The 14,621-nt window shown below is 38.8% G+C and overlaps 1 protein-coding gene across 1 annotated transcript in view; it reads left to right on the plus strand.

Moving 5' to 3' along the window:
- Positions 1-14,621, plus strand: part of npas1 (neuronal PAS domain protein 1) — a gene marked incomplete at its 5' end in the record, with an annotated part of 51,516 nt that overhangs the window by 6,218 nt on the left and 30,677 nt on the right. The window contains 2 exon segments of the mRNA XM_024277793.2: positions 6,263-6,418; positions 7,500-7,738. Coding sequence (XP_024133561.1) covers positions 6,324-6,418; positions 7,500-7,738 — 334 coding nt within the window.

The raw sequence follows: 14,621 nt of genomic DNA on the forward strand, positions 1-14,621 counted from the left end.
CTATTTCAAAAGAATTGTTTTATTTATTCCTAAAAAGCTAAATAATTTAGAAAACATTTAGCTGTGCTGTTTTTGCAAAACCCATTGAAGTAAGGTGTAATGATGGATATATGCAAACCCCAAAAGATGGGTTGTAAAGGTGTTGCAGTGAAGAGGTGAAGGCAGGTATCGATACTTGATAGTCCCGTTAGTTTTTTGTGTATTTTTATCTTCCTGTCTTTACAGGCTCCAAACAAACAAGCAGCTGCTGGTAATACTGTGATGCTTTCAAGCAGTTTAATCTGTTGAAATGCAAAAGCTACGGTGGCCCTGAAGTGCAAATCACTCAATTCAAAAACATATTAAAGATCTCAATGACAATAAATAAATAAACATTTTATTTTAGTACAGAAATCTAGAAAATAAAACACAATAATACAAAATAAATAAGGAAACATTTTGTAAAACAATGAAATGTTAATAAATGAAACAAAGTAAGAAAGCAGAAAAGCAAGGAATTATGGGAGAGTACTGATGGGATGGTGATGTTTGTTCATCTTTTTAACTGGAAGTTATTTGGTGTGGTGATATATTTTCACAGGAGCTATTTGTTTAAGGTTTTGGCCACAACCACTGGAAAGTTCTAATCAACTCTTTAACGCAGTTTGGGCAAAACATTCTTCTGCTTTTCTGCTTCAAAACTCAAAAAAACATTCAACCAGTGGTGTCCCATAAAACCTAGCTTTTCCGGTTTGTAATTTTTCTTCATTTAGTTAACGTTTTCTTTTGATTTTTTGAATTTATTTTTGTTTTTCCAACTAATTTACATTTTCATTTCTGGAATTTTGCTTGGCTTTTTAAATGTCATGTTGGTTTTTTATGATTTGTTTTCAGTTCAATTTCACTTTTCATTCTATTTTATTCATATAGCCCAATTACACAAGACAGTTCTCTCAACATGCTTCATACCCATAATTGTCAAAAAAGCATAAAATATATAAAAATAGCTGATTACTAAACTAAACAGACTAAACTAAAGTGGGGATCCTTTCCCTTTGACCCTCCTTCTTGGTTTTGTTGTCGTTGCCATCTTAAACATGTTTTTGCGTTGAGTGATTTGTTGCTGTGATTTGCACTTCAGGGCATCTGTGGAAAGCAGACAGAACCAAAAAAATAATAAAGGTTCTGTAAAAAATGAGTTGAAAACATTTTCTGTCCTCCTGGAGCTTAACTGGTTTTGCAGCATGTGTCTCACAGATAGATTGTCTAGTTGAACTCATATTTGGTTTACTTGCCTGTTCTGTGTCTGTTTCTTCAGTAACTCCCAGACTAGTGAAGAAAATGCATATTTTAGGGTATAGACAATTTTTTTTTGGGATGCATTCACACTGGGCATATGATGCATGTTCAATAATGTGCTAAATGTGGGTTGGCACTTTTCACACACGGTGTTCACACTGGACTGCTGCTACCAGATATTAACACATGTACTCACAGCTGGTGCAAAATGGTGAAGTGGTACAAATCTCACAGTCTTTCTCCATTTATTTTTTTTTCAACAGCTCTATTTTGATATATGAAAGACTCGTATAATTCCACTCTAAAAAGTAGATTTAATTTCTCTTTCATGATCCCTTTGTAATCAGTTGGGTCATCCATGAATTACAAAGGATGCTATCCATACATCCCTACCAAAGACTGGTCTCCGATTGGTGAAAATTCACCTGGTTTAACCTTTGACGCGCATCCAAAGGACATGCATTTTGCATGTATAGCCCAAAAAATGATTTAAAGACTTGCAGAGTGGGGAGTGAATGTGAGAGTTATGAACATGGAGTTCCTGAAACGCGTTTACATAGACTTTTCTTTAGAAGAAGTCATTTGTCAAAGCTGGTGTAAACATAGAATTATGAGTCATTGTCCTTTCAATGGTTTACTCTCCTTGTGTATTTTTTGTTAAAATTGCATTAAATTGATAAGAGTCCATCTCTCACCTTCTTGACTAACTTATTTACTTTCATGACATTGTGTTGTGAACAGAATGGATTCAAATATTTGCTCTATTGTTTCTCAATTTCATAAAGTTTTTACCTCAGATACGCATCATATTGTTGAACCAGAACGATTATTTAGAAAGACAGTCTCACTGTTGGGGCTCTAGAACTGGAATGACCCCATCTTACCATCTCTCTTTTTCTGAAGGGATTATTGAATCCACTGTCTTTGAAATGAGTCCAAAAACGTTTTCTCTCATGCATTAAATCCTGGCTGTTTAAACTCAGACGTGTGAAATGATATCTGCCAAACCTGCCCAGCCTTTACTGACCCCTCTTAGCAAAGGTCAGCATAGCCATGCTCTAACTCAAGACATAATCCATTTGCCTCTGCCCTGGCAAAGCTTCATTGACACGATTGTGCTGACCCAGCCGGCCCGAAGACAGAGAGAGCTAAAGAGGGAGAGGCGGGAAAAGAGAGAGGGCATCTCAGGCCCAAGGGCATGACACCAAGGTGCTTGGGGCCACTCCAGCCCTTTAAATGTCAACCAAGCAGTAAAAAGGAGGCAAACTGGTCAGGAGATGGGCTCACTCTGGGGACACTAACGAGTGTTGGCAACTTCTGTGGCAAGTGAGTTGGCTGTTGGTAGAAAACAGGAATAGCTGTAGGACATTGTTTGGTGTTTGGAGACAATGAATTTGAAATGAAGTCAAAAAAGGAGATAAATAAAGCCATTAGAATCGTGGCTCCTGACACTTTACTGCTAAGAAAATGTTGTAATTGGACAGTAAGTTATCTGAGACAAACTATCTGCTTCTCACTTCTGTTAAACGTAGGAATCAGTTGGAGTTCTGTATAGTTTGAAATGGCAAAGATCTGCCTTGGCTTCTACTCCCACGAACAGGTGTGTTGGCAGGAATAACAGTTTCAGCTTCATAATGAGTGGAGCATCACACCATCCAACCAATAAACCACATGTATCAGAAAGCAGAAGGTAAACAGAGAGGAACAGGGATGTACAATCAACCTTTACATTTCTTTTACGTTGACAAGTGACTCTATAAAAACTCATATTAGTGGAATCTCAGTCGTGTCCAGATTCCATCCCTACTCCCTAACTACTATAACTGCCATGTTCATTATTTTTTAAAAGATTTTTAAATCATTCAAACACACTGCAATGTGGTCTATATTTCCCAATCTAGTGAGCATTGATGCACTCTGGTGTTTCACAGAGAACTCTGGGAAATTTCTATGGCACTCGATTTTGGATTTGTAGATTTGGGCACCACTACAAAATGCCGAACGCACCATATAGAGCGCTGTGTAGTGAGTTGTCAAGGATTCGGACACAACCTTAATCCTGACAATTAAAGAGTTGACATTTTGTGATTTCCACATGGAAACCACAAACATTCTATCAACCAATCAGTTTTCAGCAGCATCAAACCCTTCCCTAAACAAGCTGTATCCTAATCTAAGGGTGTATTCAGACTGGAGACATTTGGTACACTTAAAGTGAACCAGTCTTTATGAGGGGCCGTACAAGACATTATTTATATGTATGTGAAAGAGAGAATATATGTATGTGAAAAAGAGTATATATGTATGCGTAAGAGAATATATATGTATGTGAAAGAGAATATATGTATGCGAAAGACAGTATATATATATGTATGCGAAAGAGAATATATGTATGCGAAAGAGAATATATGTATTATGCGAAAGAGAATATATGTATGCGAAAGAGAATATATGTATGCGTAAGAGAATATATATGTATCCGTAAGAGAGTATATACGTATGCGAAAGAGAATATATGTGTGCGAAAGAGAGTATATATGTATGCGAAAGAGAATATATATGTATGCGTAAGAGAGTATATATGTATGCGAAAGAGAATATATGTATGCGAAAGAGAATATATATGTATGCGTAAGAGAGTATATATGTATGCGAAAGAGAATATATGTATGCGAAAGAGAGTATATATGTATGCGAAAGAGAATATATATGTATGCGAAAGAGAGTATATATGAATGTGAATGGTTCAGAATAAATAATGTCTTGTACGGCCCATCATAAGTGTTCATTTCCTGCAATAATCCAGAGCATATTTTCAGTCTGAACACACGCTCTCAGACCCATCTTTTGAGGTGGTCTTGGTTGGTTTCCAATCGGACTGAGCATCGGTTTTCTCTTAGATTACTCGGTCTGAATACAATTCACTCTCGGAGTGGAATAACGGAACCAAAACGGCCACTGTAGCCGGTGGTCACGTGGTGTAAACAGGTTAGGAATAAAGCGACTGTTGAACTGCTGACAAATGTAAATTATTGCTTGTCAGAAGAGGAAACTGTTTACTGCTTACTTGTTAGAATGTTTATTTTAATCAAGCTGAAAACGCTTCTTACATGCTTTTCTCTCATTACGCACACAGCGCTGCTGTAATGTCATCCTAATAGCTACATCAAAACTTTAACTTTGTAGTTCAACTCAATGAAGTGTGGTCAAGTAAATGGAGGCGCATAAAAACAATTTTTACCATGAGACACATTGCTTTTCACTGTCTTCCAAGGATTTTTTGAGTGCTGCACCTCAGACTTTCTCATAATTCCTGACCAATGACTGAAGAGATCTTTAGTCACATGGTTTTGTTTACAAGCCTTGGAAATGAAAACAACTTCATTTGCAAATGAATTCTGATGCAATTCACAACAGTGTGAAAACAGGCTGACTTTCCACAGACCAAAGTCAGTAAATTATCCAAGTGCTGTGCGTTTCAAATCGGTAAAAAACAGAAAACCAGCCCAGACCACAACTCAAATCTGGAAACATGAAAAATGCCTCCTGGGAGAATGTGGTGTTGGAAGGAAGTGCAGCTGCTTATTAATATATGACAGTGAGACGGCCGGCAGTTTCCTCTGCTTTTCTTTTTCCGGTCATGCACAGAGCTTTTTGAGTAATACCGCCCCTAAATGAGCAGCTGCTGGATCTCCATGACTTTTCCAGACCTGTTGATCCGCTCTGACTTCTGGTTTGCTCCGGAGAGCACAATGTGGCAACAAACCAACTGAAATGAAGGGCGAGGAACACAACCTTTGCACCACAACCTCAATATAACTTAAAAAATTCTGTCGTATAAACAGAAGGTTCATTAGGATTTAATAAATTACAATGATTCACTCAAATGTTTTATCTACAAATGTATAATGTGAGCCATGTTTATTGCAGCTTTTTTACCATGTATCTCTACATCCACAAAACTTAATCCCCTTTTGCTGATAATTTATCAGTAATTATGATCTTTAAAAGCAAATTGTAAAAAGTTTGCATCTCTGTAACTAACCATAGCACTGATTTTTGTCACAATTCTCTGCACAGTAGGAAGTTTGTTTTAAGGAATCCTTTTTACTGCCACCACTAAAAGACAAGCTATAACTTAAAAAAAAAAAATCTCAAATCTTTTAAAGAATTTTAGTGCTGAGTTTTCACTTGGATTGCACGTTATGTTTAAATCAGCATAGTGGTCTCACCTCACTACATCTACACATCTACAATTATTTTTTTGGCATAATCTCTAACTTGCATGAATTCACCCCTTTCTAAAAAGAAGCAAGTCACCATTTCTTAATACATGTGAACATAGGTGTTTAATGGAGAGGGGCAGTGGGTCAAAAATAAAAGAGAAATGCAGATTACAGACTATCAGCTTGATTTTGTGATGCGTTGTGGTCATCAGAACTGGCTTTAATCATCTTATAGTTGGACTTTTCATGAATTTAAAGCAAAGTTAGGGATTTTTAAAAATGTTTTGTCTATTCAATTGCTTTATTCCTTGATTTTAATATATTTATTTATGTATCTTCCTCATAATAAACCATTTATCCATTTTCTTAAGCCTCTATATCCCTTTGCCAGAGCCTGTTCCGGCTACTGTTGACAGGGCACACCCTGGACGGGTCACCACACACCTAGGGACATCTTAGAGTAACCAATGAAGCTATTAAGCATGATTTTGGACTGGGAGAAAGCCGGAATGCCTGGAGAAAGCCCACACATGCACAGGGAGAGCATGAAATTCCACACAGAAAAGGGGCTTAAACCGGGTCTTCTCGCTGTGATCATTTCTTCTAAATTCACAAATCTCTTTGTATTTTCATTCATTTTTTCCATTTAAATAAACAAGGATTGTTTAAAGTTTTCTAAGACTTTTCCTGATATTATAAAAGGCCAAACCGATCACTCTTAATTCACTTTTTCTGTGTTTATTCTTCTGGATCTCCAGAGCTGAGTCCTCCACAACCAGAGCCAACCAGAGCCGCCGTTAGCAGCACAAACCGCACGCCATGGCGACCATGCCGTTTGTCAGCGAGGGGAAATGTGTGAGTGTGGAGTGGGATTTCCTACAAGGACTACTTGCCAAACCTCCCACTTTACCCTGGTGAGACACCGCACACACACATGTACACACATACTGCTGTATAAGCTTGCGTGCATGTCCATGAATTAATCTGTACAAGGTGAAATCCATGTGTTGACATCCTCGCAAACAGTGACACCCCAATGAAGAGTGTCCCATCGACGAAACGGAGCGCACGCCACATCGTTTCTCCACACAGCCACATTTCAGCTGCTCACCTGCCAATCCTGCCAGACCAGCGAATCCCCTCCCTTTCAAGAAGATTAAGTAAATTTGGCTGGAATTATTAATGGAAGTCATTTACAGGCGGATATAAAAACTAAGCAGAATCAATGTGTGTGTATTGATTGTTCTTGGTGGCTGGGGTCGAGGCAGTATAATAATGAGATGTTACAGAGGCTGGCAGGCGCTCTGAGAGTTCACACACACACCTGCAGAAACACACCGATCCCACGGTTAGACGAGCGTTTGGCGCTACAGCAGCTGTGTCACCTGATTAAGATATAAACATATGTGCACACAGAGCTGCAGCTCTTGCTCTTTTTTTTGTCCCACATGGATCTAACTAACACACACACCCTTCAGTCTGTCTTAGGCTGGAAAAGCGCACACACAAACGCACACACACTTTATTCCAGCTCAGCAATGACACGAATTGTGAAGTGGCTGTGACAACATAATTCCACCACTCTGGCCCCATTGAGGAGAGTCAATACCCAATCACAAAGACAGGCTACCTGAGCCCCGGCCCCGCTCTGTCACTCTGCCCCTCCCTCCACTATTGATCCCTCAATCACAGCTTCAGCTCAGTCGCCCGGGACCAGATGAGAGAGGGGGCAGGGAGGCAGGAAAATCAGAGATAGGCAGGGAGAGACTGTGAGCCTGTGCTCACTGGATTATAAAGGAGTACTCAATATAAGAAGGAAGTTTGTGTGTAACTATCAGATCAACCTGATAATGACACAAGATTTGTGAAATGAATTCATACATCGTCTGCACTGTGAGGTCATTTTGCTAAATAAATCGACAGTAAAACTAACATGTGAATATTTTGATATTTCTATTTTACTTATTCATTGTGTCTTCTGTGTCCACGCTTTAGTCTCCAGAACTTGCGTAAAGAAAAGTCTCGGAATGCAGCTCGTTCTCGGCGAGGGAAGGAGAATTTTGAGTTCTTCGAGCTGGCCAAAATGCTTCCACTGCCCGGGGCAATCACAAGCCAGCTGGACAAGGCGTCGGTCATCCGGCTGACCATCAGCTACTTGCACATGCGCACCTTTGCCAGTCAGGGAGACCCGCCGTGGAGCCCTCTGCTGGAGGGGGACAACAACTGCAGCAAAGGTGAGCAAAAAACAAGTGTTGCTGGAGCCTATCACGGCTACTGTTGGGGGGGAGGGTACAAGCTGAACATGCTCTCAGTCTGAAGAAGCATCTTCTCTTTTTATCAGGCTTGAAAATAAAATGGTGGTGGAGTCACTATTTTACCACAAGGTGGCTTGCTATACATTCAAATTATTTATGTTTCATTATTCGTGGTTTCACGTATTCACAGATTTCTTTTTCAGTCACTCTTCCGGTTGTTGTGTTTGTTCTGCCTATTTCCCAACCTATTTTGGGGTGGTTTATGTCGCATTCGGTCAAGCTACTTCAGTGCTATGAAACTGGTGTCAAATAAACACGTCTAAAAGTTAGTCTGTGTGAATTAAAGAGGAAAGTGTTAATACAGGAAACACCTGCTTTTCAAATTAAAACATCATGAAGAAGCATCATTTATACAACTAGAGGATGCTTGATTCTGCTGCAAAATCCCTCCTGATCAACTGTTTTTTTTATTTATCTAAAGGTTCTGATCAAACATTAATATGCACATTGACTGATTTCTATCATAGCACTTTTATTAGAAGTTGAAACAGTCCAAACATCGAGGTGTCCTATTTGATCTAACCACAGAGACAAAAGCTTTCTTTAAAAAAGCATCAAACTCATGGTTTATCAGTCATAAAGTCCTCTGAGAGATACTGGTATTAAGGATACGAGTGGTCTGTGCCAACATTTAGTTTTTTTAATTGACAAGGCACACATTTTGTCTCTGCTAGAGAAATAAAAAGCAAGAAATTAGTTTTTATTCTGTCCATTTGTCGCAGCACAGAAACTTTGCATTTATAGCCTCTGGAGAGAAATCGTTTTATGTATCTGTGAACTGTGAGTCTTTTTCCCTCACTAAATTAAAAGTTTTTTTTAATCCTTATACCAGCTCAGTGGCCTCGTGGTAGATTGTCCACCCTGAGAGTGAGAGTTTAAATCCACGGCTGAGTCATACCAAAGACTAAAAAATGGGACCTGATGCCTCTCTGCATTAAGGGGTTGGATTGGGGGGTTAAACCACCAAATGGTTCCCAAGCTGTGTCTGCAGCTCACCCCTCCACCAAGGGTTGGGCCATATGTGGAGAACAAACACCTAGGTGTGTGACATCTAATGGGATTTTAACTTTATAAATTATCTTTATGTAATTCTATTAATGCCATTTGACAATTTTGACTTTTCAAAATAAGTAAAAGTACAATACATATTTTCTGATAATATTTACATTCAGTCCATTGGAAAATCCCTTATTTAAAAAAAAAAAAAAAAAGGATAGAAAAATATATATTACACCACTAACACCATTCATGCATTCTTGTGTTTTTTTTTCTCCAGCAAAAATACTCAAAACGCCAAAATATTAGGACACTGACATGTTCAAAAAGAAAATACTCAAGGAGGCTGGGCTGTTGTTTAGGTCTAATATTAACACTTTAAAATTTCTGTAGTAGAAAAATCAGCAAGAAATTTATGTGCAAGTTAGAATTTGAACCCCCTGTCAGTAAATAAATGATAAAAGGCAATAATATGCCTGATAAAACAACAAGCAGAGGAGCAGCCATATTGCAATTACATCTTTTTAGCTTTTATTGTGGAATGATTTGTGACATACAGACTGGCATGCTGGAGGACAATGTTTTATGTGCACAAAGGGCAGGAAGCCTGTAAACCCCGTCAGCTCAGTTCTCTGTCCTCAGCGGTGTGATTGGCTAACATGCTTCCACCCTCTGAGACGCCAGTACAAGCGAGGTTTTATTAGTATCTGGGAGCACATAAACAGTTTCTGTTTCACACGCTTACAAACATACATGTGCATGTGATTATGCAGACTTTGCATAAGGATGAGTGCGGCCTATAATTTATGTGCTGTCTGTCTGAAAGAAAGAAGGAGAGGAAGAGGAAAGGGGAAGATGCAGATGACACACAAAGAGGGGGAAAAACAATTGGAGCAATCTGTAATTACAGAAATTAACTATAACAAGGACAGTGTAATTATACAGCCTGTCTAATTGCTACCATTACTGAGGGGAAACAATGCAGCTACAGTACAATTATATGTGTGTGAGTCTGTGTGAGTCGGAGTGTGTTTATCCCTGATCTAAACTAATTTGTAGAAATGTGAGAAAAAGATTTCCCTCTTTCTGTCTGGCTGCACGCTTTATGGTAATATGTGCGGCATATTTTGGACAAGATTGGATGGATTTTGGAGTAGCAGGTGTAGGGTTACTGCAGCCAGAGCGGTGTCACTCTGATAGTACCTGCACATGTACCGCACTACCACAGGATCCCACAATTCTGATGGACTATTCTATTTATTTTATATTTAGGATAGTAGTATTTTCAAAATATTTAAAACCTTTTTGCATTAAAATTTTGTACATGAAGTGTGAACCTAAAGACAGGTTGTAATGTATTCACTAATAATAGAAATATCTTTCAAAGCATAAACGATGCATTTTATTTTACAGAAAAACACAAAAAGGCCCGAGATCAGAAAACAAAGAAGTAAAAATGCACACTGGTCAAGTTCCTTTAGGACTGCTAAGTGACAACCATACAGGGACTATGTACTTAAGTGAGATTAAAAAGTAAAAAACAACTTATACTCATGGGAGATGAAAGGGAACAAAAAGAAGAGACCTTTTTTCTCTGATGCTGATATTTCTTTTTAAATAAAACAAAATATATACATGTATATGATTGAAAATATAAAATCATATAAAAAAATAAATAAAATGTTAAAACAAATTAAAAAAAAGTCCAAAGGTAAATGAGTTTTGACAAAAAAGTGTATCACTCCGTTCTTTGTTTATCAGACCTAACTGTCAGCTATAAGAAATGCAAAGTTTTCTTTCTTCTGGTGATAAAAGCCAGCCAAAAAATCTGATTTGTGATGAAAAAAACTTATCAGCAGGTCAGCAAGAGGTAGTGTTTTCTTAAAACAGGAAGTACAGACATTTGTTAAAAATTGGAGAGAAGGACACAAAAGCAGATTGCATGGAAGTGACTTGTTGACCAACAATTCACAACAAGCCTAAAGCCAGCTGTGATCATGAAGCTGATCTAGTGACACAGATGAACTTAAATGAGATGAAAGCAGGTCCACAAACGTGTTTCAGTTAATCCTGAATCATAAAATGTAACGTTAAATTGAACTTTATCAATAAACTTTACATTTTGGGTGCTATAATCTATAAAAGAAGAGCTCCCCAACTCCAAACCTTGAGCTTTAGTCACATTCTCCTGTGCAGGTTCTGCAGGTTTTTGTTTTTTGATTTACTGTAACTTTTCTACCGTTAACACGATCAACGTGATTCCTGAATAAAAGCGGCTCATGCCGTTATGGTAAAGATTTTGAGTTTAACTCTCAGGTGTTAAAGGGTTACGGAGCCTTGTTAAAAAATGGAACGTACAATTGTCGTGCATATGCTAAGTGTAACGTTACATATTTGAACAGATTATGTCGTAAAATGATACGATCATAAGATGCCCTTACGCAATATTCTAGTCCATATTTGCTAGGTTTCAATTACACATATGCGCTAAACTTTTAGAAATTCTAGAAAATGTCGAAAAAAAATGACGCAATTTTGGAATAACATTGATAATAATCATGCAAATAAACACAACCTAACTCACACGATAAGTCATTCAAAACTAGAGCGATGGATAAAAAGAAGTATTGTTTTAAGAGGATTCTGTTACAGAACGACAGGGGAACATTTAGATGACGTCACAGCAGTGACCAGCACATTCCGTGCAGCTAGACTATTAACAGTCTCCTTATATGTCAATCAGCCAGATGCATGTGAGTAGCCTGTTCAGCGGTGTTAAAAATAAACATTCTAACAAGTAAGCAGTTGGACCCTTTTTGCTGTTTGATAACACGACAAGATGGATTCAAATTTCTGCCCGGCACTAGCGCTCATCATCATCTATCAAAAGAGACGTCGGCGTCTTGTTCTTGCCGTGGAGCGGCACGTGGGAGTGGCTACAAATGAAGCGATCGTGGTTAACAGAGGAGCTGCGGATCCAACAATGCAGCATGACACACAGCTTTTAATGATGCTGCGAGACCTCTTATGGCGCCCACTGTGCAGCGCTCAGAGCAGCCAGTTCCTACCAAGAAGCGGATTTGATTAGAAAAAAGTGTTTCCATTGGAGTTTTGTGAGATGTGTCCATTTAGATAGGCCCTAAAAGCAAACGTTTTTTTTTCTGGAAAAATGCGTTTTTTTTTTTTTAAATTGTGTTGTTTCCATTAAGCAAATCCAGTTTGCGCAATTTCATAGTTAATGGAAACGCAGCTAGTGAGGAATGTGCACTGGCTCCTTAATGGTGCTGCAAGCACACGGTGTGCACGTGACTTCTTAGGTTGCGCACAAGTAGTGTGCACTTATTACTTGAACAGCACAAACAGAGAAGAGAGCAGGATTTGGGGGGGGTACAATGTGACTGTGTCTCACCTACTTCCTCCCTGTTGCTTAAAGGGTAACCAAACAGGACAGTTGGCTCCACCCAAAAATCCAGTCAGAGGGGTGGGGCTGGAGAACAGGGCTGATATCAATACTGCAGCTGCAGATCATGACGTGGAACTTCTGAAATTACAGTACATGGGGCTTAAATGGTTTGAAATTCAACTGTAATACCTGGATTCAACCTGTAGTGGGCAGCACACAGACGGTTTTTGACTATATTTTGAACAATTAAACACATTTATTTTAATTTACATTTTTAAAGCCCTATTTCTAGAGGTCAATAGACAAAAAAAGTTGATTTAGGGTTTGGTTACTCTAGAAAGATGTACATGAACATCTTTGCTCTATGAGCTCACCAAGTGGACTGCAACCTTGATATTTCACTCAGGTTTGCCCATTTTTCACCTGCAGACAGCCCATATCCATCCAGAAGGGCAGTTGTGACCAAGGCTTTAATCATAAGTAGTGCAATGACCCAGCTAGCGGTATTTATGGGACACCAATAGACAAGTCGCTTTAAACGAGGCTGCAACTTAACCTCCAATTCAGTTACTTTCTGGAGAAAGCCACTTTCCATAACAGATTGTTATGGAAATTAAAGGCATTTATCCAACTCTAGTTTTGCTCATGTTTATGTTTTTATTGAAGATTTATTTCTTACAATTTGTTTGAGACTAATAAACAGCTTGCTCTTTCTATTCGTCCTAGTTTTCATTAGTTGTGACTGAAGTCGCACCCTGTGTAGAGCAGCGGCCATTTCTCTTTGTGCTAATTAAGCTTTTTTTCCTGAGCCACTTCAAACACTTGAACACGTCTGTGATCAACGGTGAACCGCAGTTTAATCAAAAGTGTCTTCAACAAGGGTTGTACCCCAGTCAGAATCTGATATTTTTAGTGCCTTTTTACCGCTAGGAGAGTTATTCAAGCAGGTCACACAGCCCCTGAAAACACAATGCTAATTTGGACATCAGTTTGAACATGTCTACCCACAATGCATTGGCAGGGTTTTAAGTGTGATGCATGACTTTAATTCCGTTAGTGGAATGCGGCCCAAGACGTGGCTGAAAGGGAGAGGAGGCCGGAGAGAAGGGGAAGGGACAAAGGAGGGCTGCATTCCTCCATATTCCCTCTTGTCCGAGGGGTTTTTTGGGATGGACGAGCGCCAGCGGAGAGGGAAGGAAGGTGGAGGAGAGCAGAGGGGATGGAGCTGAGGGGGGGGCGGAGTGGCTTTTGTCTGCTTCCCACGTTTCAAAGCCAGTCTTGAAAAATGAATAGACAGAGGAAAATCAATTGCATGACCTTCACAGAGAGAAAGAGAGACAGAAAGAGAGATTGAGGGAGCTGCGGAGAAGGAGAGGCAGATGGACGGAAGAGAGCGAATGAAAGGGAGAGGCTGAAGGCAGGAAAAGTAAAATGACCCTTGATGTACGTTCCCATTTGGTACGTGTGTGTGTTTGTCATTGTGTGTGTTATGCGCTTACTTGCACAGCACATTCAAGGACTATTTGAAATCATTTATATTTCAATACCTTGATATTGAAGAATTTTTGCTTTGAGGACATTCTTTTCCTCAGCGTTGTAAGAGAAGATTTTTTTGGAGCAACTTCCCACATTTCTCTTGCTCCTAATAAAGTTGTCCTGACCACACAGGTTGATGGTAGCAGCAGCGTCGCTAAAGAGGCGTCTAAAATCACCGCTCCTTCCCCAAGCACATTATATGTGTTTGTCTTCTTAAACTCTTGGATAAAAGTAGAAACACCTCCACACTGCGGATCCTATCCTCTCTGCTTCTGCTTGACAGAGACTTGGAATATGCAACAGACACACCTGCTTGCTTTTCTCTCTCTGAATGCTTTCCTGAGAGAAGATCTGCAGTGATCGTCTCGCATGTTGTGTCACCTGTAGCTCCAGAATATACCTTCCAAAGGAACTGCTTACTGGGTTTTTGCTCAAAATATGTTCTTTTTCATTTTTGTTGTTAAAAAATGTGGTTTTTAATAGTAAATTAGAGGAGCTTACAACAAAGTAAGCAATAAGGAAAAGTTCTCCTGCTTAGATTACATCTTAAGTCATCTTTTGTGTTTTATTTGGTTTTAGGATCATTTGTACTTTTATGGATATACTGTATGTCACAAAAGGTCATAATTGCTTTACAATAATCGATCAAATGTTAAGAACTTAGAAACTTGAATAGGAAATTAAATCCATATAAATCAAAATTACTGGAGAAGAGTGCAAACCAAAAAATGGCAAATGCTGAGTGAAAAAAATAGCTTTTAACCTCGAGTGGAACTTTGTCATAGCATCTAAAATCATCAAACTTAGTTAAAAAAAAACCTTTAACTCATCCTCATGCACCCAAATACTATTAAAATAATCAACTTT

The sequence above is a fragment of the Oryzias melastigma genome, linkage group LG13 (genome assembly GCF_002922805.2).
Source record: "Oryzias melastigma strain HK-1 linkage group LG13, ASM292280v2, whole genome shotgun sequence".
In the NCBI taxonomy this organism is placed as follows: Eukaryota; Metazoa; Chordata; class Actinopteri; order Beloniformes; family Adrianichthyidae; genus Oryzias; species Oryzias melastigma.